General features: G+C 41.0%; 1 protein-coding gene and 1 long non-coding RNA gene across 2 annotated transcripts in view; both read right to left on the reverse strand.

Annotated features, from left to right (window-relative positions):
* The window catches only part of LOC9271002 (leucine-rich repeat receptor protein kinase HPCA1), a 7,097-nt gene extending 243 nt beyond the window's left edge, over positions 1 to 6,854 (reverse strand). The window contains exons 1-12 of the mRNA XM_066304883.1: positions 6,851 to 6,854; positions 5,571 to 5,618; positions 5,364 to 5,493; positions 5,167 to 5,238; positions 4,970 to 5,044; positions 4,794 to 4,865; positions 3,665 to 3,826; positions 3,499 to 3,573; positions 2,270 to 2,341; positions 2,109 to 2,183; positions 1,955 to 2,023; positions 1 to 1,839 (exon numbers count right to left, since the gene is read on the reverse strand). The exon at positions 1 to 1,839 is cut by the window's left edge and continues 243 nt beyond it. Of these exons, the coding sequence (XP_066160980.1) occupies positions 1,797 to 1,839; positions 1,955 to 2,023; positions 2,109 to 2,183; positions 2,270 to 2,341; positions 3,499 to 3,573; positions 3,665 to 3,826; positions 4,794 to 4,865; positions 4,970 to 5,044; positions 5,167 to 5,238; positions 5,364 to 5,493; positions 5,571 to 5,618; positions 6,851 to 6,854 (897 nt within the window). The 3' untranslated portion in view covers positions 1 to 1,796. The remainder of the gene's footprint in view (positions 1,840 to 1,954; positions 2,024 to 2,108; positions 2,184 to 2,269; positions 2,342 to 3,498; positions 3,574 to 3,664; positions 3,827 to 4,793; positions 4,866 to 4,969; positions 5,045 to 5,166; positions 5,239 to 5,363; positions 5,494 to 5,570; positions 5,619 to 6,850) is intronic.
* Positions 6,855 to 17,369: 10,515 nt separating this feature from the next.
* On the reverse strand, positions 17,370 to 19,323 carry LOC136353741 (uncharacterized). Its single transcript, XR_010737142.1, has 4 exons — positions 19,171 to 19,323; positions 18,872 to 19,004; positions 18,283 to 18,337; positions 17,370 to 17,668 (listed from the first exon to the last, which is right to left on the reverse strand). It is a non-coding gene; the product is annotated as an uncharacterized lncRNA (long non-coding RNA).
* Positions 19,324 to 20,011: the final 688 nt, after the last annotated feature.

Raw genomic sequence — 20,011 nt, forward strand, 5'->3', positions numbered from 1 at the left:
TATACAAGTAAGCTGGTCAAGTCAAAAGAAGGTTCCTGACTATCTAGTAAATGAGTGCACGAAGAAAGGGAATTTCATGTGTGAGCACCTTGCCTCTTTTAGGGAAGGCTATTTACCAAGTGAGTCTGCGCTGCATGCTACGAAACATAAGAATCATTTTGAATCCCACCCGGATTCAGCTTCTTTCAAACTAGCAAATGCACTTTCAGTGCCAACAACGGATCGGCTTGGCCCATTCCCCATCTGAGGAAGAATGAGTACCTAGATCTGCATCTACTAAGTATGCCCTTCAATTCATGTTCTGATCCGATGGAGAAGTCCTCCCGAATAGCTAGCCAAGATGGATTTTTGTTCCATACTGAAATCTGAGAAGTCAGGCAGTAGCTGTGTATCCATTTACCTCCAGCATCCGTTCTCATACCAAAAGGTAAGAGTTGACAAACCATAGCCAGGCACATAGTTAGTGGTAGAATGCTTATTGAAAAGAGAGGTACCACGTAATTCCCTTCTCACTCTAAGGCCTTGAACTTGAGGACAGCAAGTCTTTTTCTATTGATCAGAAAGTCAAGTAAGAAAGTAGCTATTCAGAGAGGTACTTTATTCTTATCATTCTTCTGTTTCAACCTATTATTTACCTTAGCTTCAGATCTTTACTCACTTTCAAACCTCAGATAGCGACACAAGAAGACATCAAAACCATAGTAGCATAAAGATCACCCCCCCAACCCCATCCCCCCTATACACTACTCTCTTCCTTCCTCCTCTTATTCTTCTCTTCCTACTACACCATAAATTATTTTTTTAAAAAAAACACAAAGTTGAAAAAATTTATGTATAGAAATACTATATATAAAAAGTTTGAATTCAAATTCAAAATTGAAACAGGTATGTAAACTTTTGACTTATAAACTTTATGTCTATAAACTAATATTTGAATTCAAATTCAAATTTGAATCGGGTATGTAAACTTTTGACTTATAAATTTTGGGTCTATAAATTTTAGGTGTATAAACTTTAGATGCATAGAAATACTATATATAAAAAATATTTGAATTCAAATTCAAATTTGAATCGGATATAATTCAAATTCAAAATTGAATCGGGTATGTAAATTTTGACTTATAAACTTTAGGTTTATAAACTTTAGGTGTATAAACTTTAGATGTACTATATATAAAAAATATTTGAATTCAAATTTAAATTTGAATCGGATATATAAACTTGATTTATAAATTTTGGGTCCCTAAACTTGAACTTGAAATGTACAAACTTTAGATGCATAAATTTAGGAAAGTAATACGGTGCCAAAAAAGAAAATCAGGTGGAAGGAAGGGAGGACCGAATCCTGATCGCCCCTGGCGATCCATCGCCAGGTAGCAATCTCGGGTTAAGTGGTCGTCGTGTGTACAGGGAGCCAAGACATACGCCAGTGCTGCGATCCTGCTACGTGTGAACAAAGGCTTCTATTTGCACTAACAGATCAATTTGTTAGATTTTTTGTTAAGTGTACACAGCCATCGTACTAGGAGTTAAGCTTCTGTGCTAAAGGCACATATGGACGAGCATACCATAGAACTACACCGTTTCCCTACTACACCAAGCCTGAGGTAAAATTTACAAATATATATGTTTCTCAAAATAATTTTACAAGTACCATTAATTCTCATACATATGTTGTTAGACCTATTTTTAATGGATATATATACCGCGTCGGCTGGTGATTATTCAAATAATTATTTTAGGTATGTAAATTATGAATCTGATAGCGCCTCAGCCTATAATGCGTCGGCTAGTGATTATTCAAATAATGATGAACTGAAGCTATTGTTGTTCATGTACCTGTAACAAATTGAATTGCAAGTTAGTAAGATGAAACCATCCAGAAAGTTGCATAGTATGATAAATGGAAAGTCAATTTTAGTTTTAACATTGGAAGGGTTGACTGATCACTTACAAATACATGAGTTCGTTCATTCCAGTTAGGTCTGGCAGTGGACCAGTAAGATTGCAGTTTGCAAGATGGCTAGTGTCAAATGAAAGCATAGCGCGTAAGCTATTAATATTGAATAATTGACAATTAATAAAGCAGACACACATAGTAAACTCACAGTTCTGTAAGCCTGGTTAAGTTGTTGAGGTTGGTAGGAACTGGTCCTGTCAATTGCGCATTGTTATCGAAACGCCTGCATCGATCGAACTTCATGACATAAGGCAGCAGTGTCAATCTATGAATTTTATTGTCTCATCCATAATATGCGCTTGTACTCACAGAACTTCCAATGTATTAAGAAGGCCTAAAGTAGAAGGGATGCTTCCGGATAATTTGTTGTTGTCAAGAAGCCTGGATAATATACAGATGGTAGAAATCAGTCTCAGGTCTGAGCTTAACAACAATAATTAAACACAATTATGATGAGGAATAAGTCCACTTTGACTCCCTTAAAACTGACCCAAATTTAATCCATGACCCTGAACCGCAAAATCAGATATCTTGACCCCTAAACTGTTAAAACCGGTGCAATTTGACTCCCTCGACGGTTTTGGTGAGCGGTTTCGCTGACGTGGCATGTTACGTGGCGATGTTGACCAGTCTTCGTCCTACGTGGCATTGACGTGGCGCTTGCTTGTCATTAGAATTAAAAAAAATATGTTGGACCCATTTGTCATTAAAAAAATTGTGGGACCCACTGGCAGGTGGGGCCCACATTCTTCATCCTCCCCTTCTCTCTCCCTCCCCATTCGGCAAGCAGGGGCCGGCAACAGCAGGCGGCGTCCGGAGTGGCGGCAACGGGAGGGAGAGTGGCGGCGCTGATTCTATCTTCTCCGAGCTCAACCAAGGGGATTGGCTACATTCATGAGCGGAGGCAGGAAGGAGGAGAGGGGCGGCGTGGTGCCGCTGTGGTCGCCGACCGTCGCTCGGAGAAGGGGGTCGCCATCTTCCCCTTAAGACATTTGCAGCAGGTGGAGGCCGGATTGGCTATGGCGGCGGCGACTGCCCAGACGCCAGAGGGCTCGACGGAGATCAGCAAGATGGCCACTGGCGGCGCCAAGCCCGCGCCGGCGTTCTCGATGCTGGAGAGCTGGCTGCTCGATGACGGCGGCATGGGGCATGGCGAACTGGGGCTCATGAACAAAAAAGGGAGAGAGAAGGGGAGATCGGGAGGATGAGGAAGGGATAGACTAACATATGGGCTCCACCTGTCAGTGGGTCACACAAATTTTTTTTGTGAATGACAAGTGGGCGCACATATTTTTTTAATTCTAATGACACGTAAGCACCACGTCAATACCATGTAGGACGAAGACTAGGTCAACATCGTCACGTAACGTGCCACATCAGCGAAACCGTCGAGGGAGTCAAATTGCATCGGTTTTAACAGTTTAGGGGTCAACATATCTGGTTTTGTGGTTCAGGGTCATGGATTAGATTTGGGTCACTTTTAAGAAAGTCAAAGTGGACTTATTCCTTAGGAGGATGAAGAATTTGGTTAGTCATACAGATGTATCAGCTTCATATTTGAGTTGACAATCTGGCTAGGTATGGTTCCAGAGAGCTGATTCGTCCCGAAATGGCTGTGACGAAACGTGTGTACATATTCATTAGACAACAGCAAAGAAAATGAAAAAAAATCTTATGAAATCAAGAATATTGTAATTTACTTACAAGTGCTTAGTGTTTGTTAGATTGTCCAACCCAAGACTTGTCCAGTTGGATATGGGAAGTCCTCCAGTGAGCTGATTGTCAGACAGATCGAACCAGTATAGCTTCGAGAGGCAGCAAAGCGATGGCGGTATGCTACCATTGAACTTGTTGGAATTCAAAGATCTGTAGGAATAGAGTACAATGAACAATACTTTTTTATTTAGGAAATGTACAATATTATACTGATACTATATGTGCAGAATATTACGACGAGCGATTACTGCGTGAAAGGCTGATACAGGAACATAGAAGAAAGCTTCGTGTTTGCTACTAGTTAGGTTGCTAAGTAAAATATATGGTGGCAATGTCATTAAGGCTTTTCTCAGACGTTAAAATATAGACATAACAATCTAACGGTGTAAATAATTCATATTTTCTTCGATTAATGTAGAATTTCTAGCTTTCACGGTGAATATGGTGACTTCTTTAAAGGTTGTTTTAATAATATAATAGATGAACACCAGGCCTGAGAATTCAATATTACCAACTAATAAAACCAGATAACCACCTCCTCCATACCTAAGGTACTTGATTATCCCAAAAGGGAAAAGGTTTAACTGCATCACACTTATCTTTCTAAATGTCCAGATCAAGTTCTTAACTTGTTACAAGCTTATAGGATTTTTTTTGTAGTTAAGCTTTTTAGGCCATCCATTTGGTTGTTATTCCTATTATCCCAATGGAGGTAATACTCTCACAGGAGGAAATTAATTAATTTTTTTACTTGCTGTTTACTCTGTACAAGCATTTTTTTAGATAATGGATACTCTGTATAAGCATGGTTGGCTAATAAGTGAAATAATCTTACCTGCCATATTTTAAAATTAGGATTAAAATATACAATGTTACCATCATGTCAATCTACATCACTAGGTGAACTTTAAATTCTGAGGTAAAAGTCCAACCAATAAAGTTCGAAATTGTTTATTTTTCAAATGATGGAGTTTATATTAAAACATTTTTCAACCAGACTATAAATCTATTAGATGTATTCTATTTTCAGATTAGATATGATCTAGAGAAGTTCAGGGAATGCGACCGCAGGCCTAAGATTTTAGACATAATCAAGAATCAGGTCTAAGTTCCCTACAGAAATATCAGGTTTGAGAGCTGGCCTATCTCTTTTGGTATTTCACCAGTAAAGCTGCAGCCAACAAGAATTCTGCAGAGAAATGAGAGGGGACAAGTCAAACAAGAATCCATGAACTGACTGAAAAATCTCAAGTTAGCAGACTAACTGAACTTCTCCAAAGTTAAACTACTCACAAGTTTTGGAGCTTGCTCAAGGTTCCAATGGTTGAAGGAAGGGGTCCACGCAAGTTCTTGTTGTAGGATAAGTCCCTGCAACAAAAACAGAAGCGTTTCAGAAGTTTGCATAAATTTCCAAATTTCCAACTATGCACATGTTTACGCCTAATTCGCAATCCAAAGTGCTCAAACTACAGAGAGAAGAGAATACATACAGGTACTGCAATTCTGATAAGGACTGAATGTCCCCGGAAAGCGTCCCGGACAATCCAAAACTTGACAGTCTTCTGTAAAAACACCATGAAACAAGAAGACAACATGAGTGATCTTTGTTACTCATATTACTGCATAATTGCAAGAAAAAAAAATCACTCCATGGACATATACAAATCTCTGATGCTGATATACTAACATGGACGTGACCCGGTTCCCGGTGCAAATTATCCCGATCCATTTGTCTCCACATGGATCGTTGCCATTCCCCCAGTTCGATGGTTTGGTGTCCGTGTCCCAGCTACCTGCAATCCCATTGAGGCCAGCAGCTGCAGAGATAGACAAGAAGAACATCAAAATTAGCACTGCAGCAACAAATACTGAAGAGGAACTGAACTATACTTACTGTCTTGCGTTCGTGTCGGCCGAAGCGACAAAAACCAGCACAATAACACTCAACAAGAAGATGATAATCCATGGAGAAACCCCCATGTTTGGACACACTCTCGAGCTGTCACTGAAATGCTTTTAGCAGCTCATTCTTTGCAAGGTCGGAAGCTCTGATTGCAATGCAACAGGCCAGATTAGTTGTTATTGTAAGGTAGGAGATGACACACAATTGTATATGCATCAAGAACTGGTCAACACATTGATATGCATGATCGATCCAATAAGTAACCTGCGTACAACTGGGTGTAGAAAAAACTGAGCAAGAAATTGGGGGAGAAGACCAGATGGAGTCAACAATCTGCAATTTGCGTTCGGAAAACGACACGAATAAATTTCTAAATTTTATCCATTTAACTAGCAAAAGTGCCCGTGCGTTGCACCGGGTGATTACGGAATGTGTACAGTGACAAAAGGTGTTGTTTGGTTTAGTCAACTAATCTGCTAAAAAAATTGTTTGCTTTTAGATAAATAATCTGCTCTATATTTGTAGAAATGATGTTTAGTTTGGATGATTTGTAGCATGAGAGAAAATGGATGGACGAATAATGCGACTGTCTTTGCCCAAAAGGCGACGGATGAAAATTTGTATCATGAACGGAAATATTTTTTTTTATGTAGAACACGAGTGGAATTTTTGTACTCAATGTACTTTGAATTGCGAGAATATATATATTTTTAGAAACACATAGTGCAAACGCACTCACAACACGAGTATTTAGATTGACGAAGTTACCACGAACGCCTCGAGCACCCGTGTCAAATCAAATATTTGAATGCAGGTTGACTGGTTCCACCACAAGAAACCTATCAAGTTAAACTATACTCACTTTACATTTGTGCGAATGTACCTGTGTATTGTTACCTAATAAAAATGTGTGGAGTTTAACAAATCTTAAAAATAAATCTTATTAATTTTGTGAGAGTGAGTATTGTTTTTTTATTTACAAATTGTATTTGAGGTCAAATATTAATAAGTTGACATAAAAAATGAAAGAAGATTAGACAATGAGGGGACAAAATAAAAGGACAAGGACATAGGAAAAAGAGAGCAGACGGACAGGCCAAGAATTTTTTTATTATTTAAACAATTTTAATAAATAGATACCCGTGCGTTGCTACGGGTAAACTAAAATTATAACAAATATAAAAATAGTAGATGATTAGGATTTAGTTTTTATGATATGAGCCCTTAAAAAAATATTCCTTATAGAAATAAAAAAGTTGTAAAAGAAAGACCCATTAGACTTTAAACCGAAAAAAATTAAAAACCAACCCCTATAAATCCCTATATGTGCCGATTATATGGTATACTTGTGTTGTTTTTTTAAAATACAGAGTGCTCTTTTTTTTAAAAAGAAAGGCCCGTCAGATCTGATACTTATCACCGAGAGAGCAAGCGGAGCGAGCGGCGCCTCTCGATCCTTCCTGTCTCCTCATCTTCTCGTTTTCCCCCGACTTCCCTTATCCTCCCTCTCTCCTCCATTCTTTTTCCTCTTTCTTGGTGTTCTCTCCCCCACTGCCGTCGCAGCCAGCGACGCCCTCCCCTCTCCCCTCACCAGTGCGCCGCTTCCCGTCCCCCTCGCACGGCGCCCTCCGCCCGGCTGACGGCGCCCTCCCCTCGGCGGGGCCCACCGAGGAAATAAGGCTCTCTCGTTTTCCTCTCCTCTCTGTCGGTCTTCTCTCTCGTTTTGCTCTCCTCTCTCTCAGAGCCGAGGCGGCAGGCCGCGGCGCAAGAGGGGAGGCGGCGGACGACAGGTGGCGGCGGCAGGTGGAGACGGTGCGGCCCAGCGGCGGGAGGCGGCATCGGTAGTGATGGTCGCGCCCTCCCCTCCACGGCAGCGGTGTGCGGCGGGAGGAGCGGCGGCCGCCCAGAGGCGCCCTCCCTCCGCCAGATCTAGCAGGAGGAAGGGCTTCGGAGCCACGCCGCCACCAAATGCGCCGGTCGCCTTGATGCTATCCCTGCCGCCGGCCCGCGTCGAGCTTGTCCACAAGTGAAGCATCTAGGCCCCCGGTGTTAATTTTGGTAATTAATGACAAGCGCTAATTGTGGACTAACCATTCTTTTGAGCTATATCTTTAAGTTAGGTTCACATTATGTGTGCGCAATTAAAATTGACGGCACAAAGCTAAAGGAAGAGAAGACGGTAAACTAGTGTTTTCATTTTAATTTGATCATGGCGTTAGGCGATCAAAATTGTGCTAGTTTATTTATAGCTTTGCTGTACTATTAAGAGGGGTAATGACCTAGCAAAGAGATGATTTTAAATTGCCACATTAGGTCATTATGCATTTAGACTTGTGCTCGCTTTTAGACTCTCCCCACATTTTAAGTTGTGCGCTCATTGTGTGGCCTTGCCAAGGCCGGTCTGACCGCTGGCCGAGTGCCGGTCTGACCGGCCGGCGTCGCCGGTCTGACCGCCATGTCAGGGCCGGTCTGACCGCCGTATCAACGCCGGTCTGACTGGTGTGTGCGGGCCGGTCTGACCGGCTGGCCATATGGCCCGGATGGTGCCGTCTCGGTGTGTCGATCCCGAGCCGCCGGAGCCGTATTCGGTCAGACCGAGCTGATGGCGGTCTAACCGAGCCGAGGCCCGTTTGGCCGGCCACCCCAAGTCGGTCTGACCGGCCTAGGCAGTGGGGCCCAATGACAGCCCTGCAACGGCTAGAAAACTAGCTGTTGTAGAGTAGTATGGTCTGACCGGCCACATACCTCCGGTCAGACCGGCAGAGCACTGAGTTGGGGGATTTCGCCCCCAACGGCTAGTTTTGGTTGGTGGGAGTATAAATACTCCCCCTCCAGCAACAAGGGGATTCTCTTGGCACCCAATTCAATTGCATACACCCCTTGCACCTCTCTCACACACCTTTGAGCTTAGTGTTCATCCATTGTAGTGGTTGAGGTTGTTCTAGCCAAGAGTCAAGTGCATTTGCTTCCATTGTAGAGCTAGTGTGGCACTTGATTGATTATCTCCACGCCGGGTCATTGCTTGTTACTCTTGGAGGTTGCCGCCTCCTAGACGGCTTGTGGAGGAGTTTCCCGGTGACCTCTCCGAGAAAATTGTGGAGGAGGCCCGGTGCCGGTTTGTGAGTGGTTTGAAGTTCACCACCTTCGGAGTGAAGGAAGAACTACCCTAGTGATCGAGGCTTGGGTAGTCCTCTCCGTGGGCCGGCTCCCGCCTTGCCCACCCCTTGACGAAGGGGGCGTACGGTGGCTTCGTGGTTGAGCGGTGGAGTTGAGATCGCCTCAATGGGGAGTAGGAAACCGGCGAGTTTCCGAACCTCGGTCAAAAATCTCGTCTCCTTGTCTCATTTACTTGTTGCATTTACATTTGTGCAATTTATATTTCTAGAGACATACTAGAGATCATTTCACCCTAGGATTGCTAAACTAGACTTAGGAAGTGTGATTTACTTTCCTAGTGATATACTTGAGCCACTTTCACCCCAGGATTGCAAAACATAACTTAGTTGCTTAGTTAGTCTTGTCCCTCACCGAGCCTAGTAACTTAGGTTAGTTTTGATTAGGTGTCATTTAATTTTAAATCGCCTATTCACCCCCCTCTAGTCGACATCTCGATCCTACAACAAGCCCAACGACCGCGCCAAACACTTCCGCCGCCGCACGTCGCCTGCAACCCGACGTGCCTCCTGCTGCCTCTTGTTTGCCAGCAAATTCATACATGATTGCCTTTGTTTGACTTTCTGTATTGCCGGATCGGATCGGATTGGGAGGGAGGAAATACATGGGTATTAGGTTTCTTGTGGTGATCAAATTCATGAGGTTAAGGTTAAATTTGGTATTTTCGTGTTGTTTTTGGTTGTCTGGTTGATTGATTGATTTGGGGATCTAGCTCGGGGATTTTTTTTTAATACAGACTCGGACTCTGGGAGGGACGGATCGCACGGACGGGTGAAAAATCGTGCATACGGACGAAAATCATGTGACGAACGGAAAAATATGAATCTTTTAATTAGTTAAGATTTAATGATGTTGGTGTCACATGACTTTTATCCATTCGAGTTAAATGGTTTGGGTAACACATCGCAATCACTTAAGCTGATAAGATAGTCTTTACCCAAACAAGAAGTAATGAATGGAATCGCACGTACAAGGAAGTACGATAAGTAGTACAAAATTGAGGAGCAAAATATGGATGATGTGTAAATGCTTCACATCTAAATATCTACCCCTCCGTTTCACAATATAAATCGTTCTACCATTTTTCACATTCATATTAATGTTAATAAATCTATATAGATATATATGTCTAGATTCATTAACATCAATATAAATGTGGAAAATGTTAAAATGACTTACATCGTAAAACGGAGGAATTACTTGTTTTGCTTTTATTCTTTTGTGACTTTTTTAGTTTTTTTGTCGCCAACGTGAGCTGAACCTGCTACAGACAATTGCAAGAAATATCCCTCCTAGTGGTCCTAGTTTAACTCTGTTTTGTATACTCTTTACTAGCAGTTAGAGGAGCCGGATTTTACATCCACTCAGAGCATCTACAATGTACATCTAAAGTGGATAATAAAGAATAAAATACTACTACTACCAGGTTGTATACATTGTGGGAGTAGTAAGTAACTAATACCAGGTCATATACTTACTACCTAGTCATAAGGAATAAACAAATGATTTCTCTCATCTTTCTCTCATGGCTAGTGATTGTGGGGTCCAGCTTACTACCCACTTTTGTTCTTTCACCATTGTGGCTACAACAACAACTAATACCCACTGATGCAGGGCCCACCCTTATTCATAAAGTAGGTAGTAAACATTGATGATGCCACAAGCGACTGGACGCACGCCCAGCCTGCCGTGCGGTGCCCCCTAGTAGTACTAGTACTACTACAGTACACTACTAGTACTACACTACTACTATAACTATTAGTACTACTACTATAAAAAATATATATTTCTAATGTATCAAAAGAAATATATACATGTACAAACTTTATATACGATGTGTACAAACTTTGTATACTTTGTATATGTACGTATTAAAAAATTGAAAAAACAAAAAAAAACATCACATATACAAACATTGTATATGTACGTATACAAAAGTTTGTATATAAACTTTATATACATGCATATACAAAGTTTGTATGTGTATATACAAAGTTTGTATACATGTATACAAACTTTGTATATGTACATATAAAAAGTTTATATACGTATATATAAAAAAATCGGAAAGAAAAAACCTGAAAGGAAAACCGCAAAAAAGGAAAAGAAAAAAAACCAAAACCGGAAAAAAACCAAACGGAAAAAACCGAAAAAAAACCAACCAGCGCCACGTGACCCCTCCCCCATCGCGTCGCTCAGCCCTCCCCCTCCCCCATCGCGCCACGTGCCCAGTCGCGCGCGGGGAGGGGGGAGCGCAACTGGGCGCTAATTAGCAATTTCGGATTATGGTGACCCTAAAACATCACCGCGAGATATAGAGAGAGAGAGGATTCCATCTCATCTGGAACCCTAGCAGCGGCGGCGATGACTCAGAATCCACGATTCCCATCACCATCAGCTCTGGCTACGGTAGATTGTCTCCCTCACGTCCCCGCTGGCATCCTCGCTGCTACATCCACTGCTTCCCTCCTCTACTCGGCTGGGCTCCTGTTTCCTTCCTCTTTTCTTCGCTTGGTTTTCTTCCTCTCTTCTTCGCTTGGTTTTCTCATGTGGCGGCGGCTGTGGACATCTAATGCGCGATGCTTTTAGGCCAGAATGTTTGACCAATAGGTTACTGGGAGGGTTGGTTTGATGTTCTGTTTTGTCATTTTTTAATTTTTCCATACCAAATTATTCCTTATTTCCCCTCTAATCGCTAGCAGGGTACCTTCTTAGGGCATCGCCACGCCTTACCGCCATATCGCAATAGCGTTGAGGCGGGTATGCAGCGCCTTAGCTCGCCATACCGCCTTAATAACCTTGCAACAGACAGATTAAAAACAAGAGATGCATACCAACGAGGCAATGCCTTTAGTTGGAACCTGGACCACTGATGCTTTTGCATTGTGAGAACCTCCGATCCAGATTGTAAGATCCAGACAATTCACATTAGTATGTATGCTTTGAATATTGTGGATTGCGGATTGCGGATTGAGGATGGCATGATTCTCCACAGGATGGACAATCAGAGCTGTGTAGGAGTTGTGTGTTGCATTCTCATCCATTAGAATATGAACAAGATGATAATGTAGGAAAAAATTTCCGGACATGCAAAGGCTTAAGACAAGGGGATCCAATGTCCTCAATTCTTTTTAACATAGTGGCTGACATGTTAGCCATTCTTATTGAAAGAGCCAAAGCCGATGGCCAAATTAGAGGGGTAATTCCACACTTAGTGGATGATGGTTTGTCCATTCTCCCATATGCCGATGATACAATAATATTTCTTGAACATGATTTTGAACAAGCAAAAAACATGAAGGCCATTCTTTGTGTGTTTGAACATCTCTCGGGGCTGAAAATAAACTTTCATAAAAGTGAAATTTTCTGCTTTGGGGGAGCTAAGGAAATGGAGGACCAATATAGACAACTGTTTGGTTGTAATTCTGGTTCCTTTCCATTCAAATACTTAGGAATCCCCATATACGATCGAAAACTCAAAAATTCTGATTGGAAATTTGTGGAGGATAGGTTTCAAAGAAAACTTAGCACATGGAAGGGCAAAAACAGCTCCTATGGTGGGAGATTGGTTCTTCTTAACTCGGTTCTTTCGAGTCTTCCCATGTTCATGTTATCCTTTTTTGAAATACCTCGAGGTGTACTTCAAAGATTGGATTACTACCGATCGAGCTTTTTCTAGAGCAGTGATAGCTAGAAAAAGAAATATCGGTTAACAAAATAGGATTATATATGCCGGCCAAAAGATCAAGGTGGACTGGGTGTCCTAAATCTTGATATCATGAATAGATGTTTGTTAAGCAAATGGCTATTCAAGCTTCTTAATGGTGATGGCCTATGGCAAAACCTTTTGCGCAACAAGTACTTAAAGGGTAAACCCCTCTCCCACATGTCACACAAACCAGGAACATCCCAATTTTGGGCTGGCCTAATGAAAGTAAAAGATCAATTTTTTCAGTATGGATCTTTTAAACCTGTTAATAGGATGGAAATAAGATTTTGGGAAGACACATGGTTGGGCTTGCCTAATGAAAGTAAAAGATCAATTTTTTCAGTATGGATCTTTTAAACCTGGTAATGGGATGGAAATAAGATTTTGGGAAGACACATGGTTGGGCTTGCAACCTCTCAAATATCAATATCCTTCTCTGTACAATGTGGTCCAAAAAAGACATTCTACTTTGGCAGAGGTTATGAGCACAACACCGTTGAATGTTTCATTCCGACGATCAATTGTAGGACCAAAGTTAGTTGAGTGGAATAATTTGATCTCTCGACTAGCTAACATAACCCTGTCAAATGAAAATGATTGCTTTATTTGGTCGCTACATAAAAATGGCCATTTTTCGGTCAAATCCATGTATAATGCGATCATCAATTCCAATGTAAGAATCCACAAGAGGATCTTATGGGAGGTAAAGGTACCACTAAAAATCAAAGTATTTATGTGGTTTCTTCACAAAAAAAAGTAATCTTGACGAAAGATAATCTCATAAAGAGAAATTGAAGGGGAAACAAGCAATGTTGTTTTTGTAATACACAAGAGACCATCCAACATCTTTTCTTTGACTGTCATATTGCACGTTTTGCTTGGTGATGTGTCTTCTTTGCCTTCAACATCCCTCTCCCCACAATGCAAAAGATATTTTTGGTGACTGGCTAAGGGGAGTACCTAGACCCACAAAAAAAATGATTTTGTTTGGAGCTTTATGTTGGTCAATTTGGCGTTGCCGTAATGATATAGTTTTTAACCATAAAAAAATGTCTAACATCATGCAGGTTATCTTCATGTGTTCCAATTGGCTCCACTCTTGGTGTATGATGCTTTCACAGGAACAACAGGATACTATGCGCAATGGTGCTACACGCTTAGAATTAGTAGCCAAGGAACTTTTATTCCAGTTTGGATGGCGTAGTACCTACAGAATTTCGTGATAGTATTCACGTGATTTTGAAAAAAAATATTATTTTAGTAGATCATATCATCGGCAGAAGTTGGGGGTTTGTCCCATCTCGCCTTTTTTTAACTTTTCTGTTCACGTCTGAATTTTTTGGCTGTGTGCCTACGGGCAGAGGCCGGAGATGTAGCCCATTTCCATTATTAAAAAAAAAGAATATGAACAAGAGCATCTCTGAATCAGTAAAAGGAACATATAATAATTTCAGTTGTAGAACATGTGTAACCAATAGGGTATAAATATTTTGATTTAGCTGACAAGTAGAAAGATTAGTTATAGTTCAAAATTATATGCATCATCATGTAGCTAGCAGCAAGAAATATTTTATATTGCTTAGAAGTATGGTAATTGTGCTGTTGGGCTTAAAAACTAGATATATAACTAGTTATGTGGGATAAGGTTCAGTAAAGACCAAAAGACCCTGTAAGATGAATCTTGATTTTATAAATAGTTAATTAGAGATAGTAATAACTTACTGGATTTAACCTCCAGAATTTAGTAAAAGTCCAGATGGCACCAGTAGTTCAGATTAATGTGCATATACAGGTATAGAAGATGAGTAGTGTGTTCCAGTAAAAAGAATTAAATTGGGGTGATAAGATTAATGAGTAGAAAACCATAGACGTTTATAGTAGATAGTCTATAGAAACTGTTTAGATTTAGAGCATAGCATCTGGATAAGTTTCTTATATATAATTAGTTGATCAATAGTTCAATTATTGGCCTCGTCAACCATTCTAATCAAGTATGACATAAATTGTGTTATTTGTTCTGTAAAGCATACATTGATGTCAGGACATATAGATAGTAGTAGTAAATCATCGAAAGAAATCAGTCACCATCTCTTTATATTCAATGTCAGATTTCATAGGTTATAATTCAACTATATAAAGTACAGATCTTGCCATAATTATCAAATTGTAGAACATGTAAATTGCTCAATAAACCTAATTCAGGGATTTAATCCTGCTAATGTGCCACTAATTTCAGAAATTCGGTTATTCTACATGCAAGCATATTTATAAGGACAAAATCATGTTAGTGTGCTTTTAATTTCAGTACTGCATTTACTCTAGGATATATTATGTAAGTATTCATTCATGGCAAAATTTGCTACAGGGCATTCAAAAAATATGTAATTAGCTGGTGGACACCGTAACAATACGAATTTGCTGTTGGACATCACAAAAAACTGATAATTAGCTGATGAACACTCCTAAGATTATTTTACTATTTATGGAGAAATTGGAGAGAGAAACACTCATTAAAGACAAATTTACCCTTGTCAAACTTCTTCTGTGGGGCCTACCTGTAAGACTTGTCTTCTTCGCTGGATCTTCCTCTAGTTCGACGAGGCTGGCAGTAGGACGACAGCGACCAGCAGTTGGGTGGCGGCGGCGGAGCTCGAGGGACCTGGGCGGCATCAAGGATCCTCATGCGACGCCTTCGCGGCTAGCTCCTCCGACCCAGCCGAGTGCAAGAGAGCCCAGCCAAGATCCAGAGCGACGACATGGACCTTGTGCGTGTGGTGCGCGGATCCGCTCCGCGACGATGGCTCACAGCCTCGTACTGGCACAGGGCAGCAGTCGTCATCGTCATCGCTGTCAGGGTCGAGATTCGGGGGCGGGGACAAGGTTCGCGGCTGGATCTGGCCGTTGTGGTAGAGCTCGCCGAACTCGAGCTCCGTAGTTGCTGTCGATGCTGTCGTCCATGGCGTTGGCGAATGGGGTGGAGCAGTTGCTGTCGACGTCGTCGTTCTAGTGCCGGAAAGGGTGGCCGGGATGGGCATGCGACCGGGGGGAAGGATGACGTGGATGCAGTCCAACGCGCAGGTGGGGCTCCGCGACCTCCACTTCCTCGACAAGACGTCCGGCCGGCAGGAAGGAGGGATCGAAGTATGTCGATCGCTTCTTGGACGAGATGAACCGCAACGGCCGCCTCCCAAGGAGAGCTCCGGCAAGTGCATTGGTGAGTCCGCTGCTTCCTTGCTTTCCCTAGCTTTTGGACTGACGGTGTGATCCAGAAAAATTTAAATTCAATTCCCAAAAAGCGATTAGCTATTGCTAACAAGAACATCAAAAATATCTTGGGTAAATAGGGATGAGGACTTGAGAGAATATTGTGTTGGAGCCACGCAAGGGCAGAATCATAAAATAAGGTTGCAAGTGTCCATCAGCTAATTACCAGTTTTTCGTGGTGCCCAACAACAAACTCACGTTATTTCGGTGTCCACCAACTAATTACACTTTTTTTATTACACTTTTTTGGATGCCCTTAAGCAATTTTTTGCCTTCATTCATTCATCCCTACAGACAGCAGGATAATCCTTAGTATAGCACCATCAAGTTCGTCATTAGGACGTGTTCACAAGCATCGAAATTCACAATAGGTTACCACACAAGAGAACACCAATTAGATCACACCACAGAAGTAGGGAAAGAAGGGATCAGAGGGGAGCTCGGGGAGACACGGCTGGTCTGAGCCATGCTTGAATCAGGGGCGATGGGGCTGGGAAATTCCAATCTCAGTCGTTGAGAGCAGTAGCCAGCAGCAGCATCGATTGGAGAGGGGTTGATGGCTAGGGTTAGCTTGGGGGCAGACTCATGAGGAGCCACAGAACATATTCAGGCTGGCAGCGGCTGCCGGAGCAGGGAGCAGCGGCCGGAGTGGGGTGGAACGGCGGCGTTGACGGTGAGACCTGAGGATGCGGCGGCGCAAGGGAGAGCGAGAGAAAAAGAAAGAGAATGAGAAAAAGAGAGGAGAGAAAAAAGGTGGGCTAGGTAGATCGTGTTGTTGTGGGCTTTCGTAGATGGGCTAATAGAATTTAGAGGTAGAGTTAAAAAATAAAGAAAAAATAGTATATGACATTTAAATCCTTTAAACTATTCAAAGTTAATTCTTGCAAATGCTGATGTATTATTTTAATTCCCTTCAGCATATTTCTAAATTAAATTAAATTGTTTTTTAAGTAAATATATATATAACTTAATCTTTCATACTATAATCTAAATAAAAGTATTCCTTCAAAATATACCTTATAAATTATCTTGTCAAGCAAACCAAAATATATGTTCTAATTAAAGAAATATATCTAGAGATTATGGAATAAAATCTCTATAGTGAATCAAATTTCTTCTAAACAAAATAACTACTCTTTCTTAAAATAAGTTTAATAAAAGCAAACCCATAACCTATATAGATCCAGTATGTGAGTTCGAGTAGAACATCCCATTGCATTCATATAAACATTATCATATTTAGTTGTGTTTTATTGTTTCTTTTAGTTGGGTGTTTATCTTGGATTTCTAGAATTCTTTATTGATTTATTCATTCTTCGATTTCGGGTATCTCAAGCAAGTCCAACACCTTTGACCAACTCTTGTTATATTTTCGTATTTGCAATCTATATGTATCACCTTGCATTAATTATATTTTCTGCAATTAAAATAAATATGTTGAAGGATTCGATTGGTTGTTGGAGCAGTTGGTCATATTATGGATGTATTCTAAACTTGTCATTGTGGTGGGGGCTCAGTTGCATATATTTATCATCATAAGGTTAAAAAAACAACTGGTATATGGCATGCAAGTGTCGTAGCGATCGTGTCGACTATGTAACAGCCCAGGTAACCACGTACCTAGAGTGCCACACCAAAAACACTCAAAACCACTAACTCCCAAAATTATTAGAAATTTCGACAGTCTCCCCTATAAATACGAACATCCACGACAGGCAGTTATAAGATAAATCAATAATGAAATAATTCGCACAATCCAAACCATCCTAGTTCCATAAATCCCACATAAGAATACGAACCATAACTTTAATTGACATTTACAAATTCTACGCAAAACTTATGCTAAGCAGGATCATAATCTAAAACCAAATTTTTTTAGTGCTATAAATGTGTAATCCAAGGGTGCTACTTCCCGCCCATGCATGTCGATCTCAATGTGTATCTAAAATCAAATAAACAGAAGAGTGAGTACAGAAATACTTTTTTTATAGTAGTACAGAAATACTCAGCAAGTATAATATGGAACTAGAAAACACGTATACACATCATGCGCAATAAAGCCTGAACAGAAAACTTTCTTTCTTTGAAAAGAATCATATTTCAAACACCAAGTTAAAGACAATAGTAGTTCCCATCCCAGACAAATATGAATTGAAATAGTAGTTTCCATCCCGGACAATTGTGAATACATCCTAGCATTTGCCGGCAAAGCTGAGTAAGCGTGATCAGCACTTACCCACAGGAATATAAATAGAAAACCAAGTAGCACATCCATGACTCACATGGAACATGAATAACTGAAACCAGAAACAAAGAACCAAATTGAAACCATATTGCACATCCATGGCAAGCATGGAACTTGAATTATTTAACCAGAACCAGAATCCGGAATATCGAAACAAGAATAACGTCATAGACATAAGATAAACTTGAAATCTAAATGGCGTAAACAACAGTCTGAACATAAACAGTCACTTATCACATAAAAATATGTCAGAAATAAATAGATAGAGTAAACGATCCAAGAATCACACAATTAGTTCATCATGCATTTGCCTTTAACCTTGACGGTAACCCGACGAACCACCCTCCACACCAGATCTCCCCACACCTATGCAGCAAAACTACGAATAAACCACTATGTTCAACTAATAATAGTTACACTAAAATCGAAACCTAGAACATATAAACTTTAACCGATTTATATTAAACAACATATAGCAGCTTCATTACTGTTTTATGCGTAACTCGCAAACCGTTTACGAAATCTAGCAAATAATACTACTTCGGACATCTAGATAAAATTGTCTACATCTTTCATGTTGGGCACAAAATCAGATTAAGTCTTTATTGGTCTCAGATTAAACAAAACGAATTGCTATCTTGATTTCCGGACCAGGTCAGCACTGTTGTTTCTGATGTTTGTCTCAAACCGTTTATCAGAATCGAGTGAAACCAGCGCCGTTAGAAAGATATCGGCGATGACTACAAACTTTATTTAGAACAACTAATCTGAATCCCGATGGTTTAATACCAGATTTAAAAATACGTTTTCAGCCCAGCAGCCAATAAAATAAATTTGAGCTATCGGAAACAGATCGTCTTATGTATAAATTAGAAACAAATAGAGACTAAAACGAATTACCTAGCAGTACTAATTTGTAAAAAAAACAATGAATTTTGAAATATCCACCAAATTCCCCAAATTTCCTTTCTTCTATCTAATTTCCCCCTCTCCCTCCTTCATGTTCTTCTCTGCCTTCTAACCCTCCTCCTCTCTGTTCGTTGCAGACCATCAACAGGAGCAGCAGCATTCGTTGCAGATCATCAACAACAGCAGAAGCAGCAACGAGGATCGGCAGCAACAACAAGCCATGCATCAGCAGCAAGGAAGAGATCAGATCGGCAGCAGCAGGGAAATTAACAGAAGGAGCAGCAGCTCACCAGCGACCGGCTGTGGAGGACGACGGCTGTGGCGACGACCGGCGACGATCGGCGACAGCGGCGACGTCCGGCGATGGCGGTGCCCAAAACAGATAAAGACGGCTAGGGCTGGGATCGATCCCTCTCTTTGCCCCCTTTTTTTTTACTGTTGGTTATATATAGTCTAGAAAGGAGAACAACGGTCCAAATCGATTCAATCCCCGAGACTTCGTTTGGACTCCGATTACTATAAACTAACTTATAGTCTATTTTGCATTAGTCGGCAAGCCCTACGCATCCATGGTTCCTGGTCGTCTATTCGAACAACAATTTAAAAATTGCACTTTTGCGCATCTGTTCTAATATTTTCTGAAATATACTAATTTGAAACTCGGTGTATTATAGACCACATGACCTGGAATGGGACAGGCTAGCGTAGTAGATCTTTCTTAATGGCTTTATCCTGCGGGCTTAAGGACTTCCGTGAACCCCGTGAGCGTAGGCTAGCGATGAGGATTGCCGTTGTTGCGGGATCCGATTAGATGATGTGGATCGCCGTTGTTGAGGGAATCACCCGTAGAGATAATTGATAGATGGGATTGATGAAAAGCTTATGACCTTAGCCTTGCTGGCATACACCATGAAGTATGCTTCAAGCGCTAACGGGCGTGAGTATTAAAATGTTTAAGGCGTCTGTGGGTACAGAGCGACACACCTCTGGAGAGTGTATGAATTGTGATATGTCACTTCCTGTTTCAGGTAGAAACTATGAACGTGGCAGGAAAGGAACCTATCGGAGGTTCTAATACCTGTGGTGCCTTATATGCAGTAGATTTCATAATTACTTAATATGAGCTTTTAC

This window comes from Oryza sativa, chromosome 10 (genome assembly GCF_034140825.1).
Source record: "Oryza sativa Japonica Group chromosome 10, ASM3414082v1".
Taxonomy (NCBI): domain Eukaryota; kingdom Viridiplantae; phylum Streptophyta; class Magnoliopsida; order Poales; family Poaceae; genus Oryza; species Oryza sativa.